The sequence below is a fragment of the Elephas maximus genome, chromosome 4 (assembly GCF_024166365.1).
Source record: "Elephas maximus indicus isolate mEleMax1 chromosome 4, mEleMax1 primary haplotype, whole genome shotgun sequence".
Taxonomy (NCBI): Eukaryota; Metazoa; Chordata; class Mammalia; order Proboscidea; family Elephantidae; genus Elephas; species Elephas maximus.
In genome coordinates, this window is record NC_064822.1 from 115,764,525 (window position 1) to 115,790,709 (window position 26,185).

The 26,185-nt window shown below is 38.1% G+C and overlaps 1 protein-coding gene across 2 annotated transcripts in view; it reads right to left on the bottom strand.

Moving 5' to 3' along the window:
- Window positions 1-26,185, bottom strand: part of SARNP (SAP domain containing ribonucleoprotein) — a 45,895-nt gene that overhangs the window by 16,768 nt on the left and 2,942 nt on the right. Inside the window, exons 1-9 of one of the 2 annotated variants that reach the window (XM_049883479.1) lie at window positions 24,112-25,584; window positions 15,814-15,913; window positions 14,097-14,143; window positions 13,761-13,828; window positions 10,183-10,234; window positions 9,255-9,328; window positions 8,805-8,833; window positions 6,841-6,866; window positions 6,219-6,287 (exon numbers count right to left, since the gene is read on the bottom strand). In XM_049883479.1, coding sequence (XP_049739436.1) covers window positions 6,219-6,287; window positions 6,841-6,866; window positions 8,805-8,833; window positions 9,255-9,328; window positions 10,183-10,234; window positions 13,761-13,828; window positions 14,097-14,143; window positions 15,814-15,913; window positions 24,112-24,156 — 510 coding nt within the window. In that variant the 5' untranslated portion in view covers window positions 24,157-25,584. Of the gene's footprint in view, window positions 1-6,218; window positions 6,288-6,840; window positions 6,867-8,804; window positions 8,834-9,254; window positions 9,329-10,182; window positions 10,235-13,760; window positions 13,829-14,096; window positions 14,144-15,813; window positions 15,914-24,111; window positions 25,585-26,185 lie in introns of those variants that run through there. The other variant, XM_049883480.1, reaches the window with a different exon arrangement.

A 26,185-nucleotide genomic window follows, 5' to 3' on the forward strand; every position in this document is an offset into this window, starting at 1 on the left:
AAGTTAAAGGAATATAATTTTTTCAAGTGGAAACATTTTTGGGAAAAATGACAAACTAAAGTGAGGGGAAGGGGGCTTTCACCCAAAAGCACTGAGATACAATGACCAAGGAGGCTGATAACTTAGTTTTTTTCCCACTTACAATCCTACTATTTGCATTTTTCTTGATCCCGTGGGGTCCCGTGAGAAAAGGGAATGGAAAACTAAGTACTGCACTTGGCCTAGCACCGCTGCCTGTGTATGTTTGGATGGAAAAGAACCCAAATCTACTTACTAAGCTATTTCTCCAACTTATTTTCCCATCTAATTCTTCTACCATCACCCTTTTTAAAAATATCTTACTAAACTCTTCACCAAAGTTTACGGCTCCTCTCGGGTTCTTGCAGTTCATGTTGGCAATGTCCTATGCACGGCCCCACAATTCTTCCTTTGGAAGAACTCATATCTAAACTCTCTAATAAATCCCAGTATAGACCCTCTGAGAAAGCTGGTGACCAACTTCTACATCCTTAGTATGAACTTACTCCTTGTCTCCACATCCCAATGGCTAACCTCTACACCAAAACCCAGCACGGAGGGGAAAAGCAAACAAACCAACAGTAAGTATTTCTTCATTTATTTCAGATTACAGAAGGGATTCTATATAGAATCAAATAGAAGAGAGTGAGTGACTGGAGACTAACCTGCCATCAGTTAGCCACAATGAAATCTGTGTGCTAGGAGACACTGGTGCCCTCCTGTACTTGGAATTGACTCTTTGTCCCAGCTTCCTCTTTGCTATCTTAACACATTTCAATGACAAGTTCCCCAAAATCAAGGCATGCCCACTATCTCTCTCACCAATGGTGAGCAAAAATATATAAATATACGAAAGGCTCACAAAGGCTCATTTCAAGAATCTACTAGCTATCAGCCTCAACAAGAAGATGGTCAGTGGAAGGACAATTAGTTTTCAATCTTTTTATATTCTGACACAGTATAACACAGAACACAATTATCAGCAACAAAAACTTCAAAAATTACAAGCAAATCAGAGTATTTCAAACTTTTGAAAAGTATTCTTCAAGGCTGATAAGACTTAAGATAACTCATTAGGGAAGTTACCTATATGGAGAGCTAAAAGTGGGGAAAACCAAACCCAGCGCAGAAGAGTCAATTCCGACTCATAGCGACCCTATAGGATAGAGTAGAACTGCCCCATAGAGTTCCCAAGGAGCGCCTGGAGGATTCAAACTGCCGACCCTTTGGTTAGCAGCCATAGCACTTAACCACTTCACCACCAGGGTTTCCAAAAGTGGGGAAGACCCAGTAATATTCTAGTAGAAAAGTAAGGAAAATGTACTAAGGTGAGTAGGGATACAACATGCCTATGTGTTCTATTCCTAATCAACAATCAAGAAGCAGTAACATATGCCCCTCACACCTGTGTTTTTTCCATACTCACCTAGTTGGATTTCCTATAACTACTTGAATGAATTTTTAACTTCCCAAGTGTGTCAATGTTGAAAAGACAAAACAATCTACTCAATAAGCTACATCAGTTAACACTACAACTATAAGCCCAGATTTAATTTTTACCAAAACGAATGTCCCGTGACCATTATGTATTAACTGAGCTGGCTTCCCATTTTTATTCCCTTTATCGTCCTCTCAGAGGTAAGTTTCCTATATGTCAGACTACATCCCGTCCTTCACCAATAGGACTGACCCAACAGTACCTCTCTTGGGAAGCACAGAGAACTAACAGAAAAAACCACCAGTGAAGCACAGGAGTGAAAACCTAGCTGGTGATCAATCAGAACCAATCAGGCAGAGGTTATTTATCTGGGTTTTGTTTTGTTTGAAGGGGTGGGAGGTTTCCCAGCTTAGTCACTACAAGGCTTACATGAGAAAAGGCATGCCATTCTATCCTCAAATAGTCCTAAGAGACGGAGCAATTTACAGCCTCTTGTGTAAAAAAAAGTCCATAAATGCCAATGCCATTCTTGGCCCTGTCACTTCTCATTATTCTAAATCAACAGGATTGTATTCATTGAGAACTGAGCTGGAAACATGAACGGATGGACTTTTCGGGGGTGGGGGGGTGAGTAGAGTTCTTTAGGTTTCTGTATAGTGCCCGATGTGTACAGTATATACAAATGGAGCTGAAAACTGAATATATGAGCAGTCACACAAAATCAGCCCAGATGATTGAAAATTAGGGAATGGTTAATGGTGATGATTAAACAACATGATGAATATAATTAATGTCATTGTACTACACATGTGAAGACGGTAGAAACGGCAAATGTTTTGTTACCTATGTATTTACCAGAAAAAAAAAAAGGTCAGTCCAGGAAGAACAGCAGAGATTCGGTTTCCTCAGACTTGCAATAGGCTCAAGCTATAAATCTAAAATACGAAGAATAGCTGATCAGATTGTGACAGCTGAAAAAAATCAGTCACATATGTTACTGATCTATGGCTCACTTACTCTCACAAACCACTCATATACACTGGTCAGCAAAGTCTAACGAAAGAAACCAGCAACCAATCAGGGCCTTAAGTTTGATCAAGCAAATACAAAGTCTGTGCAATAGAAATGTCCTTCTATTCAGGATACTGGATAGAGAAGAGGAATCTTCACACCACCTACTAGCCTCTACTATTTGTACCATACCAAGCTGAATGAGATCTGTGCCTAGAGAATTCTAAAGCTTAAAGACAGGTGACCTAATTATATAGGAAGAGGTGATACTGGAAAACCCCAGGATAAGCTGGACAGAAGTGTGTTTATCTGGCTACTCAATAAATACAAACTTAATCATGTCACCGACCTCAGTCAACCAAACAAATACTAGGTAACAACTCATTTCTGATAAAGGATAGCCATGCACAAGACTGTGAACTAGGCAATTATTACCAGCGAATGTAGCCGGCCGCAATTTCAGGATTTGGGGTTAAAACACCGCTAGGCTCTTAAAGTTACTTAAAAAACAGAACCTTTCCTTTTCCTCCAACTTTTCTCCTTCTAGATTTATTCTGAATCTGCTTATATTTTCTATGAGTACTAAAAAATTCTAGGCTACAGAAACAGTGGTTCAAACACACGGTCTGATAAAGGATTTCTATGCCACTTCCAAGTGTGAAAGCGTATGGGCTTGAGTTGTCCAATATAATAAACAACAGGCACATTTATTAAAATGTAAAATTTACATGTAAAATTAAAAACTCAGTTCCTCAATCACACTAGCTATATTTCAAGTTGCCAATAACTACATGTGGCTAATGACTACTGTACTAGACAACAGAGATTATGCTACAGACTATTTCTATCATTACAGAAAGTTTTACTGGACAGTGCTAGTCTAGACAGCAAAACTTCAGCATCCTAAACCAAACCCAGTGCTGTCAAGTCAATTTCAACTCACGGGAACCCTACAGGACAGAGCAGAACTGCTCCATAGGGTTTCCAAGGCTGTAAACCATTACGGAAGCACACCGTCCCATTTTCCTCCTGCGGAGCAGCTGGTGGGTTCAAACTATTGACCTTTTGGTTGGCAGTCGGGCGCTTTAACCACCATGCCAGCAGGGCTCCTCAGCATTCCTAGGACATTTTAATGGTTTATGGGGAAAATCAGAGAAAACTGTTGAAATCAGGATGGTTCTAAAAATTGGGATTTATGACCACTGTAAAAGAAGACCTACACATAGTCAAAGAGGAAATCTTAAAGTCACAAACCTCCAAGCAAAGCAGTCACTAGAAGAAACCATATATACTGTAGTATACTGCTATTCAAAATGTGGTGTGCCTCCTGGTGTTGGTCCCCAAATTCTAAGTCCAGAAATTGAGAGTTTTTAGAAACTTCCAAAGCAATTTAACATTGCTGTGATATTTTTATTGTATTTTACAAAACTATCAGTTGGCAACAAATTTTAAAAAAACTAGTCTCTTGCAACAGAAAACTTGAAAAGCACTACTCTAGAACATATACAGAAAATATACTATATATACTAGTGAACAATGAATGTTATTAGAGAATGGAGCTCAAAGTCAGAGTTCTTTCTGCCAATTACCATTATCTGATAACAACCGTTCAAAGACTTAAAATGGGAATTAAAAGAAATCTTATCAATGATCAACTAATACGCAGAGAAGTTAACTGACTCAATTAAAGTCATAAAGCCAGTTCTCTGACAGAACTGATTTAAGAAAATTGGAGAAAACTAGTATTTATTGAGGGTCAGAGTGTCACTATGCTAGGTGATTTTAAACATAGTTATTTGCTCTTCACAACCAGGGTATCTGATATTACTCCCAGTTTTACAGAAAAGTTTCAAAAAAAGTTGAGTATTTGCTCAAGGTCACAAAGTTAATAAATGTATCTCTTCATGATTTACTAAACCTCTTACGAACTTAACAATGAAAACAGGTCAAACACGGAGAAAAATTTTAGAGAAAGGAAGAGAAGGGGTTGATATCCCTGTAATGAAATGCTATAAAAATAATTCAGGCACAGTATTACAAAAATAATTCACAGTATAGAGCGACAGACAAATTCCTCTCAGGAATGTATCCATATGAGCTGAGTAGTAGGGGATATGACAGTCAGTTTTGTAAATTCTGAAGGAACACAGTAATACACTATGCCTTAGAAGATGGGGCGGTTATCATTGGAATTCTCAGGCAACTAGCCCTCATACACCAAAGAAGGAAAATAGGTAAGAACAAGGGCCACAAATCCAAGACACCCTTCCCCTCAGCCATCCAGCACAACACAAATGACTTATTTATAATAACTCTTCCCAGTTAAGTTGCGTGTTGCCTCATACGCATGCAAAAGCTGGACAATGAATAAGGAAGACCAAACAAAAATTGATGCCTTTGAATTATAGTATTAACAAAGAATACTGAATATACCATGGACTGCAAGAAGAACAAAGAAGTCTATCTTGGAAGAAATACAGCCAGAGTACTCCTTGGAAGCGAGGATGGTGAGACTTCATCTCATGTACTTTGGACATGTTATCAGGAGGGACCAGTCCCTGGATAAGGACATCATGCTTGGTCAAGCAGAAGGTCAACAAAACAGAGGAAGACCCTCAACAAGATGGATCGACACAGTGGCTGCAACAATGGGCTCAAACATAATGATTCTGAGGGTGGCACAGGACCGGGCAGTACTTCATTCTGTTGTACGTAGGGTTTGCTATGAGTCAGAACTGACTCGATGGCACCTAACAACAAGTTGCATTTTTTTTAAGAATACTCTGCCTACCTCCTAACTCCTTTTTTATTTGACATAAACCAATAAATATTCCCAGAGTACCTATGGTTTCAACTTCATGCTGGGGCTATGGACCTGATGTTATACACTGAGTAAACATCAAAAATGTAACGTGCTCTCCCCCTCATTTTCATAGAACAAAGATTAAGAGACCACCTACTCTAGGCGAATAGGAAAATCCTGATCATTTTCTCCAATGTGCACAGCAAAACTCCAATGGCAACTACACCCTGGAGAACTGATCACCCCACAAAGTCATCTTGCTTAATAAACTAAATAGTCTAAGTTAGCAGAGCGGCAGAAAGAATGCAACAGTTTTCTCATTTTTTGTTCCAGAGAACCTCCAAATTTTGCTTCTATCCATCTTTGACCTAAAGACAGAATCGTCTTTAATTTCTATTATTACTATGGAAACCCTGACGGCATAGCAGTTAAGAGCTACAGCTGTTAACCAAAAGGTCTGCAGTTCGAATCCACCAAGCACTTCTTGGACCTTTATGGGGCAGTTCTACTCTGTCCTATATGGTCGTTATGAGTCGGAATAGACTCAATGGCAGTAGGTTTGGTTTCTTTGGTTTTATGTATCTTTGACCTAAGGACAGAATTGTCTTTTCCTGATTATCTAATTTCTATTATTACTATGTCAGAAGGTAAAGCAAATCTAACAAGCTTTAATATCACTGAATTCAACATCTTAACAGAGAGAAATACAGACTGTAACAGCTGGCAAACATGGATGGAAGCTACGAAAACAGCCTGTTGAAAAAAATAACTTGTGAAGAATTCCTGTAAGGTAATCAACAGTCAGTGATAAAAGGCAAGATTCAAAGGACTGTGTGAAATGAAGTGCCAAGTAGTTAGCTATATTCTCAGGAGAGTCATTTCCAGCCTACGTAGCCCCCAAAGCTGCTCTTATGTTGCAAAAACAGTACTTCCATCAATGTACCTTACCTTTCTGGAGATTGAAGACACATTCAAACCAAATCTTTGAGCCCTTTCCTTCAGTTTATCCAGATTAATCTACAAAAACATAAGAAAGAAAGCTTAAAATACCAAACAGGAAGTACAGGAGGCAGAAACTATGGCCCAAAGCTAACTGTTCAATAAGCCCAGAACATCAAAAACACCCCGTGTGCCAAGTTTAATGGTTGTGTTGAAAAACAGCAGTATCTACAAACAGAACTCGTACACAGTTTCCTACAGATTCTCTGGTGGTCATTAAGAATTAGCCCTTATCCAAGCCATCAGAAAAGACCTCAAACTCCAGGACCATAAGACAAATAGTTATATGGTCTGTCCTATAGCTAACAAAATCTATTCATCTTTTTAAGAAGAGTAATGGTGGGAAGGAAGATATCAACAGTGACTTGGAAGATGTGGCAATTTTCTTGGCCTTTCAGTACTTCAATTTTATTTTTTTTTCAGGACATACACAACATTGTACGGAACATAAACAGTCACTAAATTCATATGATCTCAGAGTTTCTTCCAATCTGAGCAGTCTCTAACTTTAAAGCTAACTGTATACAGTTAAGATCTGGTTCTGTAAGGAATAAAAACAAAGATTTTTTACCATAGGCTTGGTGTCAGATGACAGGCCTAAGGAAGCAAATAAAAACATTTTATTTGATATTTTTAAAAGTCGCAAAGGAAGTTGACAGTCCTCAAATCAATTTAGACAGCACAGAAATAGTATATAAGACAAATGTCCTTTATGATGAGAAAGAAAAGGCAAAAATCTTTAATTAGAAATTATATGCGAATTCATTATTGATGGGAATGTAAAATGGTGCAGCTACTTTGTGAAAACACTCTGGAACTTCCTCAGGAAGTTAAACGCAAAGTTACCAATTGACCCAGCAATTCCACTCCCAAGTATATTCCCAAGAAAAATGAGAACATACATCCATACAAGCCCTTGTACATGAATGTTCATAGCAGCATTATTTGTACCAGCCAAAACCTGAAAACAACCCAAACAATCCTTAACTCTTTACTGTAAACATTCCTGTATGGATTCAACTTTTACCACAATCCATATGCTAGTAACTGTTGGATATTTTTATATTCTCATTCAAAGAACAATACCTCCTTTTAAAATGCTTCCAAATTCTATTACTTTTAAGAGCAGCTTTGCAGTTTTAGGATGCCAGAATTATATGAATAGCAACACAAATACATTATCTATATTTTTATATTTTGTTGTTGAGAATATACACAGCAAAACATAAACCAAGTCAACACATGACAATTCAATGACACTGATTACATTTTCTGAGTTGTGCAACCACTCTCAATCTCCTTTTCTAAGTTGTTCTTCCCCATTAACGTAAATGTACTTGCCCCCTAAGGTTCCTATCTAATCTTCTGAGTTGCTTTTGTTCCGTACATTATTTTATTGATCAAGTTTCCTTTTCAGATTAAGTACTAATTTTAGCTTTTCCATCCTCAAATAGCAGCACCGAATGTCTTTATATCTAACTAACATCTTTAAATCATTTTGTTGTACCTTTACTACTGTATCTCTCTTGAGACAACTAAGAGTCAGAATATATTTTGTTTCTAAAACACTTAATGATAGTAGCCAGAATTTTGTTGGTCTTTTTAAAAGCTTAGCAAAACGGTATGACAAGCTCTTTAGGGAACATTTTATTATCACATTTAAAACTACTCACAGGCCACTTGATAAGCTGTATTATTGGACTGAGACTACATTTAGAATTTAAGTCCCTGAAAACAGGGACTGTTCTTCTTAATAATAATTTTAGCTCTTTTTCCTAATGTATTACATAAGGAAAATATATTCATTGTAGAAATTTTAAAATAACGGACAAAGAGAAGTCATTCAAAATTCCACCAACCAGAGATAATGAGTATTAACAATATATCCTTTTAAAATATTTTTTCCCTATCCATATATGTACTTTTTAATTATTAAAATGGGAACACATTGTTAATATAGTTTTGTAACTTGCTTCTTTCACTTAACATTTTTCTGATAAATATTCTTCAACATCGTTTTGATGTGCACGGTCTTTTATTACACTATGGTACGCATTTCTTTAACCAATTCCCTATTGTATATTATGTTTTCAGTTACTGATCACTATAAACAATGCTATGATAATCCTATGGCTAAGTCTTTAAGTATACCCAACATTATTTCCTTAAGATAAAGTCCTAGAAGTAAAAATACTAGATAAAAGATACTCTTTTTCTCCTTTTACCACTCATACTGGTTAGGTGCACGGAAATTACACACTGATCTGAGACGCCAGAATAAGCAAGCAAGAAAAATACTAGAAACTTCTCTGATGATGTCCAAAAAAAGGGAAGACTAATGGTGGCACTTCCTCCTATCCTCTCATAACTTCAGCACCTTCTCCTCTTATCTGCCTACCAAAGAAGTGAATGGTTTAACCTCTTAGGGTCTTCTAATGTTGACAGGTTCACCCTCATTGGGAGAAATGAAATCAGTTGTGCCAGAAAAGAAAGAATATGAAGGTAACCTTCTCAGAAGAGTCTCTATACTCGTACCTTTTGTTGGAACTGAAGGAATGCCAAACCTGTAAAAAGAAAAACATGCTTAATTTTAGGAAGCTGTTCACACTCCTGGTTGTCTGTCTCCGTGTCAAGTGTACATATGGTACTTCTCGCTTGTGATCTCAAGCTTTGCAATCATTAGCTAATTCTAACAACCCCATGAAAGAGGTTCAGTTTACTCCTCTTCTTCTCAGTTTACTCCTCCTCCAGAAAATAAGCTAAAAAGAAGCCTTATTAGAATTAGGAGAAGTCAGTTCCTGATTTTTGCCTATTACAAAAACCCTGCTCCATAATAAAATCCAATCTATAGCTTCTACATCCATATCAGCAGATGTTCTGAACAGGGCCAAGAAGTGTTCATTTCCTTTCAGTAAGCCTCTATTCTACCAAAGTCAACAATTATGTCTAAAACCACCTCAGGTCCAAAAGGCTGGGGATACTTACCTAGCTGCCCGGGCAGCTTTCTTACTCTCCAAGCTCACAGGTACATTGAATCTTTCAGCCCTCTTCTGCATTCTCTAAGTGATAATAGATAAAAGAAGGAGAAGAGAAAAACAATTTCTGGTTTGCTTCTTTTAAGAGAAAAGTTGGTTAGAGATGGGTATCTTTAGAACATCAGAAGTAATTTCTTAAGGTCTCAGATGAGAATACCAACAATCCTAGAGGGTATCAGATTCTATCTATCCTAAGGCTTAACTCAACAGCCTTTTCGATAAAGCAAACACAAAAAGATTGCATTACATTCACGCCCTGAAAAACAAAAGGAATAAAATAGAATAAAACCCACATTCTATACAAAGCAAAGGCTGTTTTGGTAGACTTTTGAAAAGGGATCAAAGGAAGAGCTGGGCTCCAACACAGTGCTTCAGAATGGAGGCAGTGTTGTCCTATGTCATTCTATAAGGGTTTAATAATTCTCTGCTTTAAGGGTACAAAACAGAACACAAGATCTTAACTAGAACCTAATTTCAGAGATCTTAGAGACAGAATCCAGAGAAATTTCAATCTCATCTGCTAGTGGGTAGCAATTTAAGAGTGACATCTTCTCTTACTTTGTTCTCTTAAAGTACAATCCTCCCTAATCGTAACCCTAGGCTTATAAACATCTTAGAGAGGGGTACCATTAAGACCATAAGATTACATATAAAAAAGACTAGGGCTTCAAAAGTAGCTACCCACTATGCTAGCCCTAATAAGTATAGTTGGTGGAGAAATAGATCAAGACCAAAATCTGACAATACTAATTTTCTGCCTATGAAGAAATTTTTTAAAATAATGATGTAAATACAATCAAATGTAAGAAACAGAGAGATAAATGTAGAGACTGCCCATCTAACAGGAAGCAGGAATACAATAAAAAGCAAATACCTACCTCAGTCTGTGGTATTTCGGATGTAATTTTTACTACTTTCTTCTCTGCTGCCCTGGAAAAGAAGTTTTTTTTTTTTTTTTTCCTTAATAAAAAAACTGATATTCTAAACCAAAACCTTAGGGCTATGTAAGAATTCACCTAGGTCATATCCTCTGCCCCATACCTCCCCACCAAGCCTTAGCCTAAAAAAAAAAAAAAAAAAACACGAAGCCCATTTAACTTTGGTTCCTTGAACTGTCATCTCTTAAGAAGAGTTCAAATAACAGCCAAGCTACTTTACCTAAGAAAGAAATCAGAGAAGTCTGGTTAAAAATATTGGGCTGAAGGGAAACACTCAAGGGGTACTATAATCCATTTCATTTGCTTTAAGAACTTTTAATTTACTTCCGGACTAATGTCTACTCCTCCAACCCTCATTTAAATACCAGCTCTTAATTTTCATCACAATAACAACTAATGAGTGCTCTATAGGCCCTGGTTTCCATCTTTTACAAATCCGTTATTTCCCCATGGAGCCAGTAGCTCCAGCTGGAACAGTCAAAGTGGGACAAATAAAAATGCCAGAGGGAGTAGGGGAAAAAAAGGCCAAGGGGAATCTGAGTTAGGAAAACATGGTAAGTTACTGGTCAAAAGGTTTAAGAGAAAACAAAACAGGGGGGACTGTAGGGGTGGGAGACAAAGTTCGGAAGTACCCAGGATAAATGGAAGGGCATTAACCGGCCACCAAACAACTCCCATAAAACCGTGAGTTATAACCAGTCTCATTAAGGTCCCTCATTTAGAGACATGGGCAGCTTTTGTTCCAATATCCCGGACACTTTTCCCATTTGATGCCCTGAAAGGTAGTAATGGTTTAATGACATTTTCAGAGGAAGCAATTCTGGAGCAGGAACTTACTCTCTCCTCTATCCTTTTGTTGGAGCTCCCTGGACGGAAAGACAAGTAATGGGTGCCCCCTGCTGACCATAACTAAGTTCTACAATATTTAACTGCATTGGCTGGGGATGGAAGGGGGCATTAAACTAGAAAACAGAGGTGTATTTCTGGAGAACCTCAGGCCAAAGATGAAGAAAGGGGATCTCCTTTTGAATATTCGAATAATCTAAAATTAACCCTGGATAATTTGACTCAGCTTAATAAATTTCTAAATTCTTACCATTTCCTGACCATTCTTCCTCTCCCACCCCTCACCATCCTTTTCAGGCAGAAGAACCAAGTAAGTGTAATGTTTTACTTGAAGTCCAATGCCATTAAGAGAGCAGTGCTCTCCAACTCCAGGCTAATGACTTCCTCCACACCCCCATCCTGATGCACACTCATTGCAGTACACGTCATAGCAGAAACGGGACCTCAGAGAGGAAGCATCCTTCTATGCTATTCCAGTTTCCTTAGGCTCAATTAAACTCAAGCAATAAAAACACATAAATTCTGGGACTCGGGAAATTTCTATCCTCCACTGAGAAATTTGCCTCTCCTACCCATAGTCACATATAAAACACTCCCCAAACTATAGGAACCCGGAACCTTTCCGTAACATAGTTTAGTCTAACCATAACTATCCCTCTAAAAAGCGAAATTACTCCAACACAATTTCAATTTCCTTGTTTTGAACTTTACTGATAAAATTAAACCCCTCAAGAAGAGAATTACATGCATTTTGTATATTCTAAGGTTTTTTAAGGCTAGTGAACTTGCACAAACTTTCAAACTTCATTGTCTTTAACACACAAGCCAGTTAGCACTGTATTTACTTGATCTTCCTTCTTGCCCAGAAGTCCCAAAACATCTGTTTGAAAGCTATTCCACTAAGTCTTTTTATCAAGGCACTATATCTAATAATATGCCTCCTGTCATGGAAAGATAACGAATTGGTTTTAGAAAGCAGTAATATTTGGGATAATCTATTAAAATGTTAAACACACAACCTCTGTGACCTAGCAAATCCACTGCTAGGAATTTATGCTTTGGGTATACTTAGGTAAGTATAAAAATAGTTGGGCAAAGATGTGTAGACATGTAGTACTGCGTGTTTTTGCTACATGAATATTCTCAACGTCCATCAACAGGAGACTAGTAAATTATTGCTCATGCACAGAATGCTGCTAGAAAGAAAAAGGTTCTAAGTAGATAACTACTAAATCTGGGTGGTAGGTACATGTTGTTGTTAGGTGCCGTGAAATCAGTTCCGACTCACAGTGACCCTATGTACAACAGAACAAAACACTGCCCGTCCTGTGCCATCCTCACAACCGTTGTTATGTTCGAGCCCATTGTTGCAGTCACTCTGTGGATCCAACTTGTTGGGAGGCTTCCTCTTTTTTTGCTAATCCTCTACTTTATCAAGCATGATGTTGTTCTCCAGGAAGGTACATGAGGAGGGTCTACTATACTATTCTCATAACCTTTGCATATAATTGCAATTTTCCATAATAACAAGCTAACAAAAGAAATCTACCACTTACTAAGACAATTATTATTACTTCATAGGGTTCATGTGAGATCAAATGAGAATACACGTAACACACTTAGAACCATGCCTAGCATATAACAACTAACATTTAAATAAGGACTTTTTTATTATTAACATTACTATGATTTGATGATATGGAAAGATCTCCACATATAAGGGGGGAAAAAAAATCAAGACAGACACATTCTTACACATACACACACAATATATAAAATATTCCAGGATACACTGAAAACCTCTGGGAAGTCAGATGGGGGTGGGGACAAGGGTTCTGACTTTACAGTTTATATACTCCTCTACGTACTATCTGAGTTTTCAGTAGTACAGATACTGCCTTTTTATAATGAGTTAATACAGCTATGAGGAACAAAAATTTTTAAAGGGACTTATACTGTTGTAATGTACTGGAATATAAAATGGTCAGACATTTGGGGAAAGAGCCCTAAATAAAAGATGTTTATGATTAACCTTGTTAGGATAGTTTAAATAAATTGAGATCCACTTCAGTACTTTCCTCCTCTCCTCCACTGTAAATCAAAAACGAAGAGTGTTGCTTGAAAGACAACCTCTACCTAACACTGCCCTCCCTTACAAACTCCTTACATACAGTTTTACTCTTCTCTGGAGAACATTTATCTATTACGGTGATTCTACAAAACAACAACAAAGGTTAGGAAAACTAAACTTTTGTCTGGGCTTCAAGAGTCACCTGGTCCTAAAACCAAAAAAAAAAAAAAAAACACCCACTGCCGTTGAGTTGATTCTGACTCATAGCGACCCTATAGGACAGAGCAGAACTGCCCCACAGAGTTTCCAAGGAGTGCCTGGTGGATTTGAAATGCCGACCTCTTGGTTAGCAGCCGTAGCACTTAACCACTATGCCACCAGGGTTTCCAACCTGGTCCTAATGACCTACTATATAACTCAGAGACAAACCACTTTGCTTCACTGGGACCATGTACTTGAAGTGAAGTAGGCTCTTCTTCATTTCATTTCAGAAATGAAAAGGCCAATGGGAATGTATAAGAGGTAAACAGAGTAAAATACTAAATTCAATAAAACCAGAACTGTCTGCTCTGTACTAAGATAATAAAAAAGAGATAGTTACATATCAACAGTTTTTTCAGGGGGTTCTTCCTCTTTGACAGGCAATTCTATGGGCTTTGGTTCTTCTTCCTAAAACCAAATGAAACAAGAATGGTTAACATAAATTAACAGTAAATATTCACCAACAGTAGAATATCAGAACTCAAAAAATAACCAGTTTCTCAGGAACTTCACTCCCTTTTTATGCTCCCCTAATGAGTAAAAAAAAAAAAAGAAAAAATTTTTCTTTTTTTTAATGAGTTAGCACCTAAGTCCTCTAATGACTGATGTTAAGCAATGTGCCCAATGCAGTGGCACAATGCCAGGCCAATAACTAACCTTACTCTCTCCAACTCACCTCTGTTTCATCTCCCAGTACATCTTCTTCATTTGCTTCCTCTTCAGCTGAAGAATATTAAAACATTCAGGTCACTGTACTTAGGCTAAAATTATGATCATTTGCTTTCTAAAAATGAAATTCAATAATGAAAGTGGAACTGATTTTCATATAAAATTTGTTCCGTATGGAGAATAACTGTATCTCCACCTAACAATACAAAGTTGAACTCCTGTGGGATTTAAAAACTAAATGTGATGAGGTAAAACTACAAAAAGGTAATGTGGGAGAATATCTTTGAGCTTTAATGGTGGGGAAGGATTTCTAAAAAACCCAGAAGCAAAAATAATAGGCAAAAAATAGAAATTTTTTTCAAATTAAGGACTTTTATATAATGAAGGACACCATGGACAAAGTTAACAGAGAAGATACTTGTGTTTAAAACCAACAAGGGAATAATTACTAGAATATAAGAAACATGCCTGTAAACCAACAAATGATGTGAAACCCAAAAGAAAAATGGGCAAAGAAGAAGAAATCCAAATAGCCACGAACACAAGAAATGTTTAAACTTTTTAATATTGGAGAAATTAAATTAAAACAATCAACACATTAGCAAAAACTAGGACACTTGAAAGGACAATGCTAAGTTTAGGTTTGTGGAGATACAAGAAGCCTCATGCACCGCTGATGAGATTACAGATTTATGCAGCAATTCTGGAAAACAATTCAGCAATGCATATCACCCAGCGGTTCCATTCCTGGGTATATATCCCAGAAAGACTGTCACACAGGAACATAAATGGAGAAGAAACAAGTAGCTTATCCCAGTATTACCAACAGCAGCGGAGACTCAGAGGCAATGTAAGTGTTTGTTGCTGGTCAATTAAGTAAAAATGTGGTGGCTACCCATCATAGAATACTAGGTAGGAACTGGACTCAACAGACTAAATGATCACACAGCCACAAGCCACAAGGATACATCTTTAAAAAACACAGTACTTTGTACAAAAAAAAAAAAAGAGAAATAAAATGAAGCTATTTTATTTATACCATTTATAAAGATAATAGCATTATACACCAAACAACACTACATGGCTCACAAGGACAAGGATAAAAAATATATACCAAACACATTAGAATGGTTGCCTAAGGAGGGGAGGGAGTAAAATGAGGAGTGGAAATAAAAGAGAATACATACATAAATAAATACTAGAGAGAGGACTTACACAACCTGGGATCACACAACCTGGGATCATAGTATGCCTTAAACATTTTTTGTTTGGTTTAAAGGCCAGGTTTGGAGAATGTCAGAGTTAGAAGTGACCAGGGATTACCTAGTTGTACGGATTTCAAGGGTAAAGAGAACATTTTTCTTATTTCATAGATCAGGATCAGACATTTAGCCACGTAAACAGTGACTGTTCAAAGTTACCTAGTACATTTCTGGCATAACAGGAATTAGAACTCAAGCCTGCCAGTTTTCAGGCTAATGACATTTGTACTATCATGTTACCTTTTAAATAACTTGCTGAAATAAAATTATAATGTAAAAAAGGAGGATTATTTCTCTGCATTACAACCACTGTTTTGGATGACTGGGACAGTTTCCTTGATGTAATTAATTAAGCACTTACATCACTAATGATCTAAATGAAAAGAAGAAAGCTTCTATGTGACAGAGCCTGAAAATTAATCTCCTCACTCACATCACTCCTTGCCTCCACAAACCACTCACCATGCTCTTCAAGATATGCCTGGAGCCTGTTGATGAGATCTTGTTTTATTCCCTTGGTCTCCAAACCACGAGCAAGACATTCCTGCTTTAGTTCGGCAAGCTGAGAAGAAAGAATAAAGTTTTTTCTTGGTTAAGAGCATAAACCCTCGTGAATGAAAAGAGGCAGTCCCTACAAGAAAAAAATTGAAAATAAAAGTTCAATCCCAAACTACTGTCCATTAATCCCACCAAGCCCCTGGGTCCACAGAGATGGCCTATTTCCCTCTAGCAATATTCAATACGCATGAGGACCTTCCTAACAGATGTAATTCTACTTTTAATAAAATTCTGACCTGTCTGTACATCTATTTGTTATCACAAATCTTTAGGTATTTTTGAATAGTTCCAAGAAAAAAAAATTTTTCCCTAAAAATTAATGTGTCACCTAGCATACAGAAAGAATCAATCTTAAGAAGCAAATCCAGTTATTTAAAAGCAAATTCTCCTTACCACCTATTATCCCAGATCCTTTATGGCAGTCTATCCTACACATGCATACAGGTCTGACCACAGTAGAATCAGATAGATGTGTTTAAAACTAGCTTAATGCCAACAATGAATTAATTGATTAAAGGACCTATGTCAGTGTGGAAAAAGTATCTAATGGCATGCCACAGAGTTCTGTTGAAGATTTTAAAATCAGAACTTGACCAAAGATACAAAGGATAACAGAAGGAAAGAAACTTTGTAGACCATGGGAGGAAGGAAAATTGATGGATTACTGACAGAACTAAATTAAAGAAAAAAACCTTCAGGGAGAACAATGAGCCAAAATGAAGATTCAATTTAGAAGAAATACATATAAAGCCCTGCACCTTAAATGTATAAAAGCCAGAGGAGGGCGTTCTGGCTCAAGAGTAACTCAAAGGATAAAGATCTCAGGGTTCTAGATAATTACAAGCACTTAGTTCCTAGTGCTGCTATAACAAAAATACCACAAGTGGATGACTTTGACAAACAAATTTATTTTCTCATAGTTTAGGAGACTAGAAGTCTGAATTCAGGGTGTCAGCTTTAGGAGAAGTCTTTCCTCTGCTGGCTCTGGGGGAAGGCCCTTGTCTCTTCTGAGCTTCTGCTCCTGGACAATCTTCATGTAGCTTGGCATCTCTCTTTCCCCACCTCTGCTTCTCTCTTGATTTTTTAATTTCTTTTGTATCTCAAGAGAGATTGACTTAAAACACACCCTACTCTAATCCTATGTCATTAACATAACAAAAACCCATTTCCAAATGGGATTATAACCACAGATATAACCCACAGCCGCAGAGTCGATTCGAACTCATAGCGACCTGTAGGACAGAGTAGAACTGCCCCATAGGGTTTCTAAGGAGCGCCTGGTGGATTCGAACTGCCAAACTTTTGGTTTGCAGCCATAGCTCTTAATCACTACGCCACCAGGGTTTCCAACCACAGATCTAGGGGTTAGGATTTGTAACACATATTTCTGGGGGACACAATTCAGTCCACAACAAGTGCAAAGAGGGTTAACAGTATGGTTTGCTACCAAAGTAATTCTAAGTTATGGATAGCTGAAATATAGAATCTATAATAAATGATGTAATAGCCTTACTGGGTTCTATATTCTTATTTTAAGAAGGATGCTGACATGCTGATCCAAGGAGAAGCAGGAAATGGAAGGCTCCAGAAATCCTATATGCACATTGGTGCACAAATAGATGTTTGGCCTGAAAGAAGACTTCGCTAACAACTTAGAAGAGGAGGGTAAGAATGGTTGCACAACTTGAAGAATGTAATCAATGTCACTGAATTGTATATGTAGAATCTGTTGAGTTAGGGTATGTTCTGCTGTGCATATTCTCAACAACAACAACAAAAGAAGACCCTGCTGGTCTTGAAGTACAGGTCAAAGACCAACCAGTAGAAGTTATAAAGCAGATTACAATAGAAGAAAGAACTTTATTATTAAGGGAGTATGCTCAGCATCTCTAGAATGTTTTCAACCAGGGGAGCACTTCCAGTAAGAAACAAGGGAAGAAAACAGAAACAGAAAGCAGTTTTTAATAGTGTCACAACAATTAGAGGGGTGGGACTGTTAGTGAGTGGGACAAGCAGGTGGTGATCCTATGCAGACACTTGTCCTACCCAACATTGCCAATAACACCCTCTATTGAGAAAAACTGCAGATAATCACACATTAAAAATGTTATATATTTTTTAAAACCTTCTGAATATAAAAAGTGACTGCTGAGTGGCTGAATAACATGGTTCAGAACACAGTCTCTGAAGTCAGACTGCCTGAGTTCAAATTCCAGCTCTATCACTTACCGGCTGTGTGACCTTGGGTGAGTAACTTAACCTCTGTACCTCAGTTTCCTTATCTGTGAAATGGGAACAATAACTATCTATCTCATAGGGTTATGATGATTAAACCTGTAAATACTTATAAAGCATTTACAACATTAATTGGCAGCTAGTAAGCACTTTTTTACATTTGTTACATAGGCAATGGATAAGGTATTAGACAAGATTAGATAAAATCAGTGACCCAGGTTTCTAAATTTGAAAGATCAATATATTTTTAAATAGGTAAACTCATAGGGCTGCCAGCTCCTTATAATCTTCCAAGTGGGTCATAGACTGATACTTTTATTTAAAAAAAAAAAAAATAAAAATTAATTACTAGAAAAATGATCACACACTTGGATGTAGAAGTCATGTCAAACTCTTATAAAAGTTTATTCTCAACTTTTGTTCTTGTCTCATCACTAACCAGTAATAAAAAACTGGCTCATGAACCAGCACTGGACTGCAGACTATATCTTCAATACCATGAATCTAGAACCTAGACTCTAGGTGATCTCTAAAGTTCATTTTTAAATAATAACTTTGATCTTTTTCACATTTGTACTATTGATTTCCTTTTAGCTTGCTGGAGAACAAGTCTTACATTTTAAAACTCTTTGTTGGTTTGTTATAAAAGTACTAAGTCACTATAGAATAGTTATAAAATACTGAAAAGTACAGAGAAAAATAAGTCATCTGTAATCCCAGGACTTAAGAGATCATTTAACATTTTAAATACATAATGTGTCTTGTGTGTGTTGAGGAGGTGTTGGTTGTTTGTTTACAAAGAAATAAAAAACAGTTGCCATCGAGTCCATTCCAACTCATGGTGCCCCATGTGTGTCAGAACAGAATTGTGCTCCAAAGGATTTTCAATGGCTGATTTTTGGGGAAGCCTTTCTTCTGAGGTGCCTATGGGTGGGCTCGAATCTCCAATCTTTCAGTTTGCAGCCAAGCATTAACCATTTGTACCACCCAAGGACCCTTTACAGAGAAATACAGCTTCATTACTTCCTGTAACTCTTAATCTTCCTTATAAGCCTCCATTGCATTTTTATTCCTGTGATTTACATAACATTTTTTGATAAATAGGAACCCTGATGGTGTAGTGGTTAAAGCGCTCAGCTGCTAACCAAAAGGTCGGCAGTTTGAACCCACCAGACATTCCACGGGAGAAAGATGTGGCAGTCTGCTTCCACAAAGACTTACAGCCTTGGAAACTCTACAGGGTTGCTATGTGTCGGAATAGACTCAACAGTAATTTTTTTGGCAGATAGGAATGTTATATATAGTTTTAACATAATATTGTATTATTTCACCTATTGTGAATTCTTGTATTTTACAACATCATCTCAAAAGGGAAATGTTGTTGGGTGCTATCAAGTAGGCTGACTCACAGCAAACCTATGTACAACAGAACGAACCACTGCCTGTGCTATCCTCACAATCGTTGTTATGCTTGAACCCATTGTTGCAGCCACTGGGTTAATCCATCTTGTTGAAGGTCTTCCTCTTTTTTGCTGGCCCTCCACCTTACCAAGCATAATGTCCTTCTCAGAAACCGATCCCTCGGGATAACACGTCCAAAGTATGTGAGATGTAGTCTCATTATCCTTGCTTGTAATGAGCATTCGGGTTGCACTTCCTCCAAAACAGATTTGTTGTTCTTTTAGCAGTCCGTGGTATGTTCGATATTCTTCACCACCACCACAATTCAAACGCATCAATTCTTCTTCAGTCTTCCTTATTCATCAACCAGCTTTCTCATGCATATAAGGTAACTGAAAACACAATGGCTTCGGTCAGGCGCATCTTAGTCTTCAAGATAACATCTTTGCTTCTCAACACTTTAAAGTGGTCTCTTGCAGGAGATTTGCCCGATGCAATGCGTCTTTTGATTTCCTGACTGCTGCTTCCATGAGTGTTGACTGTAGATCCAGGTAAAATGAAATCCTTGACAGCTTCACTCTTTTCTCCATTTGTCATGATGTTGCTTATTGGTCCAGCTGTGAGGATTTCTGTTTTCTTAATGTTGAAGTGTAACCCATATACTGCAGGCTGCAGTCTCTGATCTTCATCAGTAAGCGCTTCAAGTCCTCTTCACTTTAAGCAAGTGAGGTTGTGTCATCTGCATAACACGGGTTGTTAATGAGTCTTCCTCCAATCCTGAGTCCCCCTGTTCTTCTTCATCCAGTCCAGTCTCTCAGAAATCTGCTCAGCATACAGACTGAATAGGTATGGTGAAAGGATACAATCCTGGCGCACACCTTTCCTGACTTTAGATCACGCAGTATCCCCTTGTTCTGTTCGAACCACTGCTTCTTGATCCATGTATAGGTTCCAAATGAGCACAATCAAGTGTTCTGGAATTCCCATTCTTCCCAACATTGTCCATACTTTGTTTGAGCACAATCAAGTGTTCTGGAATTCCCATTCTTCCCAACGTTGTCCATACTTTGTTACGATCCAGTTGAATGCTTTTGCATAGTCAAATAAAACACAGGTAAACATCTTTCTGGTATTCTCTGCTTTCAGCCAGGATCCATCTGACATCAGCAATGATATCCCTCGTTCTACATCTTCTTCTGAATCTGGCTTGAATTTTTGACAGTTCCTTGTAGATATACTGCTGCAACCACTTTTAAATGATCTTCAGCAAAATTTTACTTACGTGTGATATAAATGATATTGTTCAATAATTCCCACATTTGACTGGAGCACCTTTCTCGGGAACAGGCATAAATACGGATCTCTTCCAGTCGGTTGGCCAGGTAGCTGTCTTCCACATTTCTTGGCATAAACAACTGAGTACTTCCAGCACTACATCGGTTTGTGGAAACATCTTAATTAGAACTCCATCAACTCCTGGAGCTTTGTTTTTCCCCAATTCTTTCAGCGCAGCTTAGATGTCTTCCTTCAGTACCATTGGTTCCTGATCATGCTATCTCCTGAAACAGATAAACGTCAGCCAATTCTTTTTGGTACAGTGACACTGTATATTCCTTCCATCTTCTTTTGACGCTTCCTGCATCATTTAATATTTTCCCCATAGAATCCTTCAATACTGCAACTTGAGGCCTGAATTTTTTCTTCAGTTCTTTCAGCTTGAGAAATGCCAAGTGTGTTCTTCTCTTTTGGTTTTCTACCTCCAGGTCTTGGCATGTCATTATTATACTTTACTTTGAAATCTTCTGTTCAGCTCCTTTACTTCATCACTTCCTCCTTTCACTTTAGCTACTCAACGTTCAAGAGCAGGTTTGAGAGTCTTTTCTGACATCCGTTATGGTCTTTTCTTTCTTTCCTGTCTTTTTAATGACCTCTTGCTTTCTTCATGCATGATGTCCTTGAAGTCATCCCACTACTTGTCTGCTCTTGGGTCATTAGTGTTCAATGTGTCAAATTTATTCTTGAGATGGTCTCTAAACTCAGGTGGGATATGCTCAATGTTGTACTTTGGCTCTCGTGGGCTTGTTCTAATTTTCTTCAGTTTCAACATGAACTTGCATATGAGCAACTGATGGTCTGTTCCACAGCTGGCCCCTGGCCTTGTTTTGACTGATAATATTGAGCTTTTCCATCATCTCTTTCCACAGATGTAGTTGATTTGATTCCTATGTATTCCATCTGGCGAGGTCCACAGGTATAGTGGCCGTTTATGTTGGTGAAAAAAGGTACTTGGAATGAAGAAGTTGTTGGTCTTGCAAAATTCTACCATGCGATCTTTGGCATCATTTCTATCACCAAGGCCGTATTTTCCAACTACCAACCCTTCTTTGTCTCCGACTTTCGCATCCCAATCATCAGTAATTATCAATGTATCCTGATCGCATGTTTAATCAATTTCAGACTGCAGAAGCTGGTATATGTTATATACATGTGTATGTATATACATGTTATATACACATGTATATAGTATATACATGTGTATACATTATATACGTGTACATAACATACACATATATGTATATATACACACGTATATAAAAAAATGTATGTACAAACACATACATAAACACACACATCTGTATAACATATATACATAAGCTGCCTGGACAAGAAACAGCTAAGTAATACTGACTGAAGTTGGGAAGAGAAAGCTAGCTGGGGACAGGGGTAAGAAGGAAACTTTTTACCACATACCCTTTTATACCATTAGAATTGTGAACTTCTGCATGAATTACCTATTCAAAAAGTAACTTTTAAAAATGTTATTTTTCCGTATCAATAAAGCATTCTCCATTCTACCTATTTAACCCACAAAGGACAGATCAACTGATCAAATAACACATTTGACACTAATAACTTATTTATTGTCATTTACTAATCTTGAATTTTAATTCAAATATTTTATTGGAAATATTTTTCATTTGTTAATCTCTCCTGATAGCACAGTGGTGAAGTGCTCAGCTGCTAACCAAAAGGTTGGCAGTTCGAATCCATTAGCCGCTACCTGGAAACGCTATAGGGCAGTTCTACTCTGTCCTATAGGGTTGCTATGAGTCAGAATCGACCTGACGGCAACAGGTTTGGTTTGGTTTGATCTCTCCATTTGGTTTGTAAACTCTCAGAGAACAGACATTTTATATCATGTACAACATTTCACATAGCAGAAACTCAAACACGTATTTATTTTCAAGTACTAGTAAATGCCATAAGAAGCCTTGGCAGCGCAGTGGTTAAAGCGATCCACTGCTAACCAAAAGGTCAGCAGTTCAAACCACCAGCAGCTCCATGGGAGAAAGATGTGGCAGTCTGCTTCAGTAGAGATTTATAGTTTTGGAAACCCTATGGGGTCACTGGAAACCCCGGTGGTTTAGTGGTTAAGGACTACGGCTGCTAACCAAAAGGTCAGCAGTTTGAATCCACCAGGCACTCCTTGGAAACTCTACGGGGCAGTTCTACTCTGTCCTATAGGGGCACTATGAGTTGGAATCGGCTTGACTGCAACAATACGGTTTTATGGGGTCACTATGCACTGGGTTTTTTGGGTTATGAGTCAGAATCGACTCGACAGCAATGGGTTTTGGAGTATGTAGCAGACCAGATGCTAAGTACCTTGAATGCATTTTCTCATTTAATCCTTAAAACAAACTTATGTAGTTGGTATTATGATCCCCATTTTATAAATTAAGAAAATGAGACTTAAACAGATTCAGTTGGTTTATGATCACACAGCTAGTAAACAGTGGAGCCAATATGCCAGCTAGGGTCTCTGTGATTCAAGCTCATAATCTTAACTACTAAGGTGCTAACACTGCTCTCTCTTGATTCTTTTACCTCTCTCTCCTCCTCAGCCTCAAAGGAACCCTGGTGGCACAGTGGTTAAGCGCTGGCCTGCTAACCGAAAGGTCAGCAGTTCGAATCCACCAACTTGGAAACCCCATGAAGCAGTTCTACTCTGTCCTTTGGGGTCACCATGAGTTGGAATCAATCTGACCGGATGGCAACAGGTTTGGTTTTTTCCTCAGCCTCCTTACTAGCTCTTGCTCTACCCAACCCCATAAATACTGGTATTCACTAAGATTCCTTCTTTTGCTCTCATTTCACTTGTAACAAACGTGTTCACTCCCCTGAATCCAATCACTGGCAAATCCTGTCACCTCTACTTTCAAAATATATCTAGAATCTAATTCCTTTTCATCACCTTGAACACTACTCCTCAGGTCTTCCTATCATACAGACTATTGTAAAAACCTCTTCAGCTGTTATCTCACTATAGTTTATTCTCTAGTCAGATTGATTCTTTGAAAATTTAAGTCAGACATACGTATGTGTACATGCTACAAACACATCCATGTATGTAGTTGTGCACACAAGGGACATAGTCATGAAAACGTCTTAGCCATAACCATATACCTCATGGGACTGAGATACTGGTCTTGAGAGTTAGAATAGTCCCGGGGGACATCTAGATCAACTGGCATATCTTACTCCATACAATGTTGTACATCCTACCTTGTTGAGCAGCACCTGGGGTCTCAAGAGCTTGCGAGCAGCCATCTAAGATACAATTGGTCTCTTCCTGTCTGGAGCAAAGAAGAGTGAAGAAAACCAAAGCCTCAAGGAAAATATTAGTCCAAAGGACTAATGGACCACCTGAACCACAGCCTCCACCAGCCTGAGTCCAGAAGAACTAGATGGTGTTCAGCTATCACTACTGACTGCTCTGACTGAGACCACAATAGTAGGTCATGGACAGAATGAAATGAGAAATACAGAACAAAATTCAAACTAAGACCAGACTTACTGGTCTGATAGAGACTGGGGGAGCTCCCAAGGCTATACTCCTTAGACACTCTTCTAACTTGGAACTGAAATCACTCCCAGAGATCACATTATAGCCATACAGCAGAACAGGCCTATAAGATGAACAATTAACACCAGTGAGGAATGTACATCTCAGAACAATCAACTATATGAGACCTAAGGGGCAGCATTTGCCTAAAAACACAGCTCAGAAGGATGGTAGGGGCAGGAAAGCTGGGTGAATGGATACAGGAAGCCAGGAAGGAAGGGGGGAGAGTGCAGACACATTCAAGAGTTTGCAACCAAGGTCACAAAACAAGCTGTGCATAAATTATTGAATGGAAAACTAATTTGCTCTGTAAACTTAACCTAAACAACAAGAAAATGTTCACACAAAAAAAGAAAATTGAAGTCAGTCATGTCACTCCTCTATTAAAAAATTCCCCCACTGGTTTTCCATATCATAAAGGATAAAAGCTAGAGTCCTAATCATCACCTACAAGGCCCTACACAATCTATTCCCCATTCCCCACCATTACCTCTGTGACCCCTCTTCTACTATTCCTACTAGCACTGCTCACTTCGATAAGCCACGTGGCCCCTTACGCTACCCCTCTAACACTTTCCACATGGCTCACTGCTTTACCTCCTTCAAATCTTTGCTTCAACATCTTCTCAAAGAGACCTTACCTGGTCACCCTATTTAGAATGACAGCATCTTTCCCACTGTACTTCCTGTTTTTCTCTACAGACCATATCACCATTTTATTGTGCCTTCTCCAGAAAAATATAACCTCCATGAGGGCAAGGATTTTTGTCTGTTTTGTTCATTGCTGAATTCCTAGCACCTTTACGGTAGCTGGCACGTAGTAGGTACTCAATAAGTATTTTTAAAATGAAACCCAGACTTTTACCCCTAAACTCTCAGCTCTTCAGCAAAAAAACCCCATATTTCCAATTGACTACTAGACATCTCCAAAGTGACGTCCTAAAGACTCTTAAGCCTAAAACTAAATTTCTCTCCTATACAAGACTGGCTCTTCCTCCTCTTCCCAACCTAAAGGAGTCAATCTTGGAGTCATCTTTCATTCCTCCCACATTTAACTAATCTATAAATTCATACAATTCTACATTCCAAATTTGTTCCCATTCTAATAAGCACTACCTTATTTCAGGTCTTTTGACAAATAGTTACTGAGCACCTACTGTGAATCAAGCATTATCTTAAATACAGGAAAATAATCATAAGGAAAAAAAGTCTTTGCCTGCATGGAACTTACAATCTAGTAGGGGAACAAGGCAATTAATGATCACATAAAAAGTGTTTAACTGACTTAAAAAAAAAAACAAGCTCAAGGCTCTATAAAAGCGTATGAAAAGAGGTCTGATCATGTGCATGGATAGAGAGGGCAGGGAAGGCTTCCTTGGGTAAACAATGCTTGAATGATATCTGAAGGGTGACTAGCAGTTGATTAGACAAAGGTATTGCGGGGAGTGGGAGGTGGCAAGAGCACTGTAGGCAAAAGGAAACTGCAGCATTTGTGAAGGTTCTAGATTCTGAGGTAAAAACAAGAGGCAGTAGTCCATGGTGATCTAAGAACATCAATTTTTGAGACAGACTGCCTGGGTGTGAACCACAACTTAGCTGTGACATACAGCAAATTACTTAATCAGTTATTTAATCTCTCTGCACTTCAGTTTTCTCATCTTAAAATGGGATAATAGTAGTATTTACCTTATCAAATTAGTTAATGTATGTAAACAGCATTGACCAGTGCTTGCC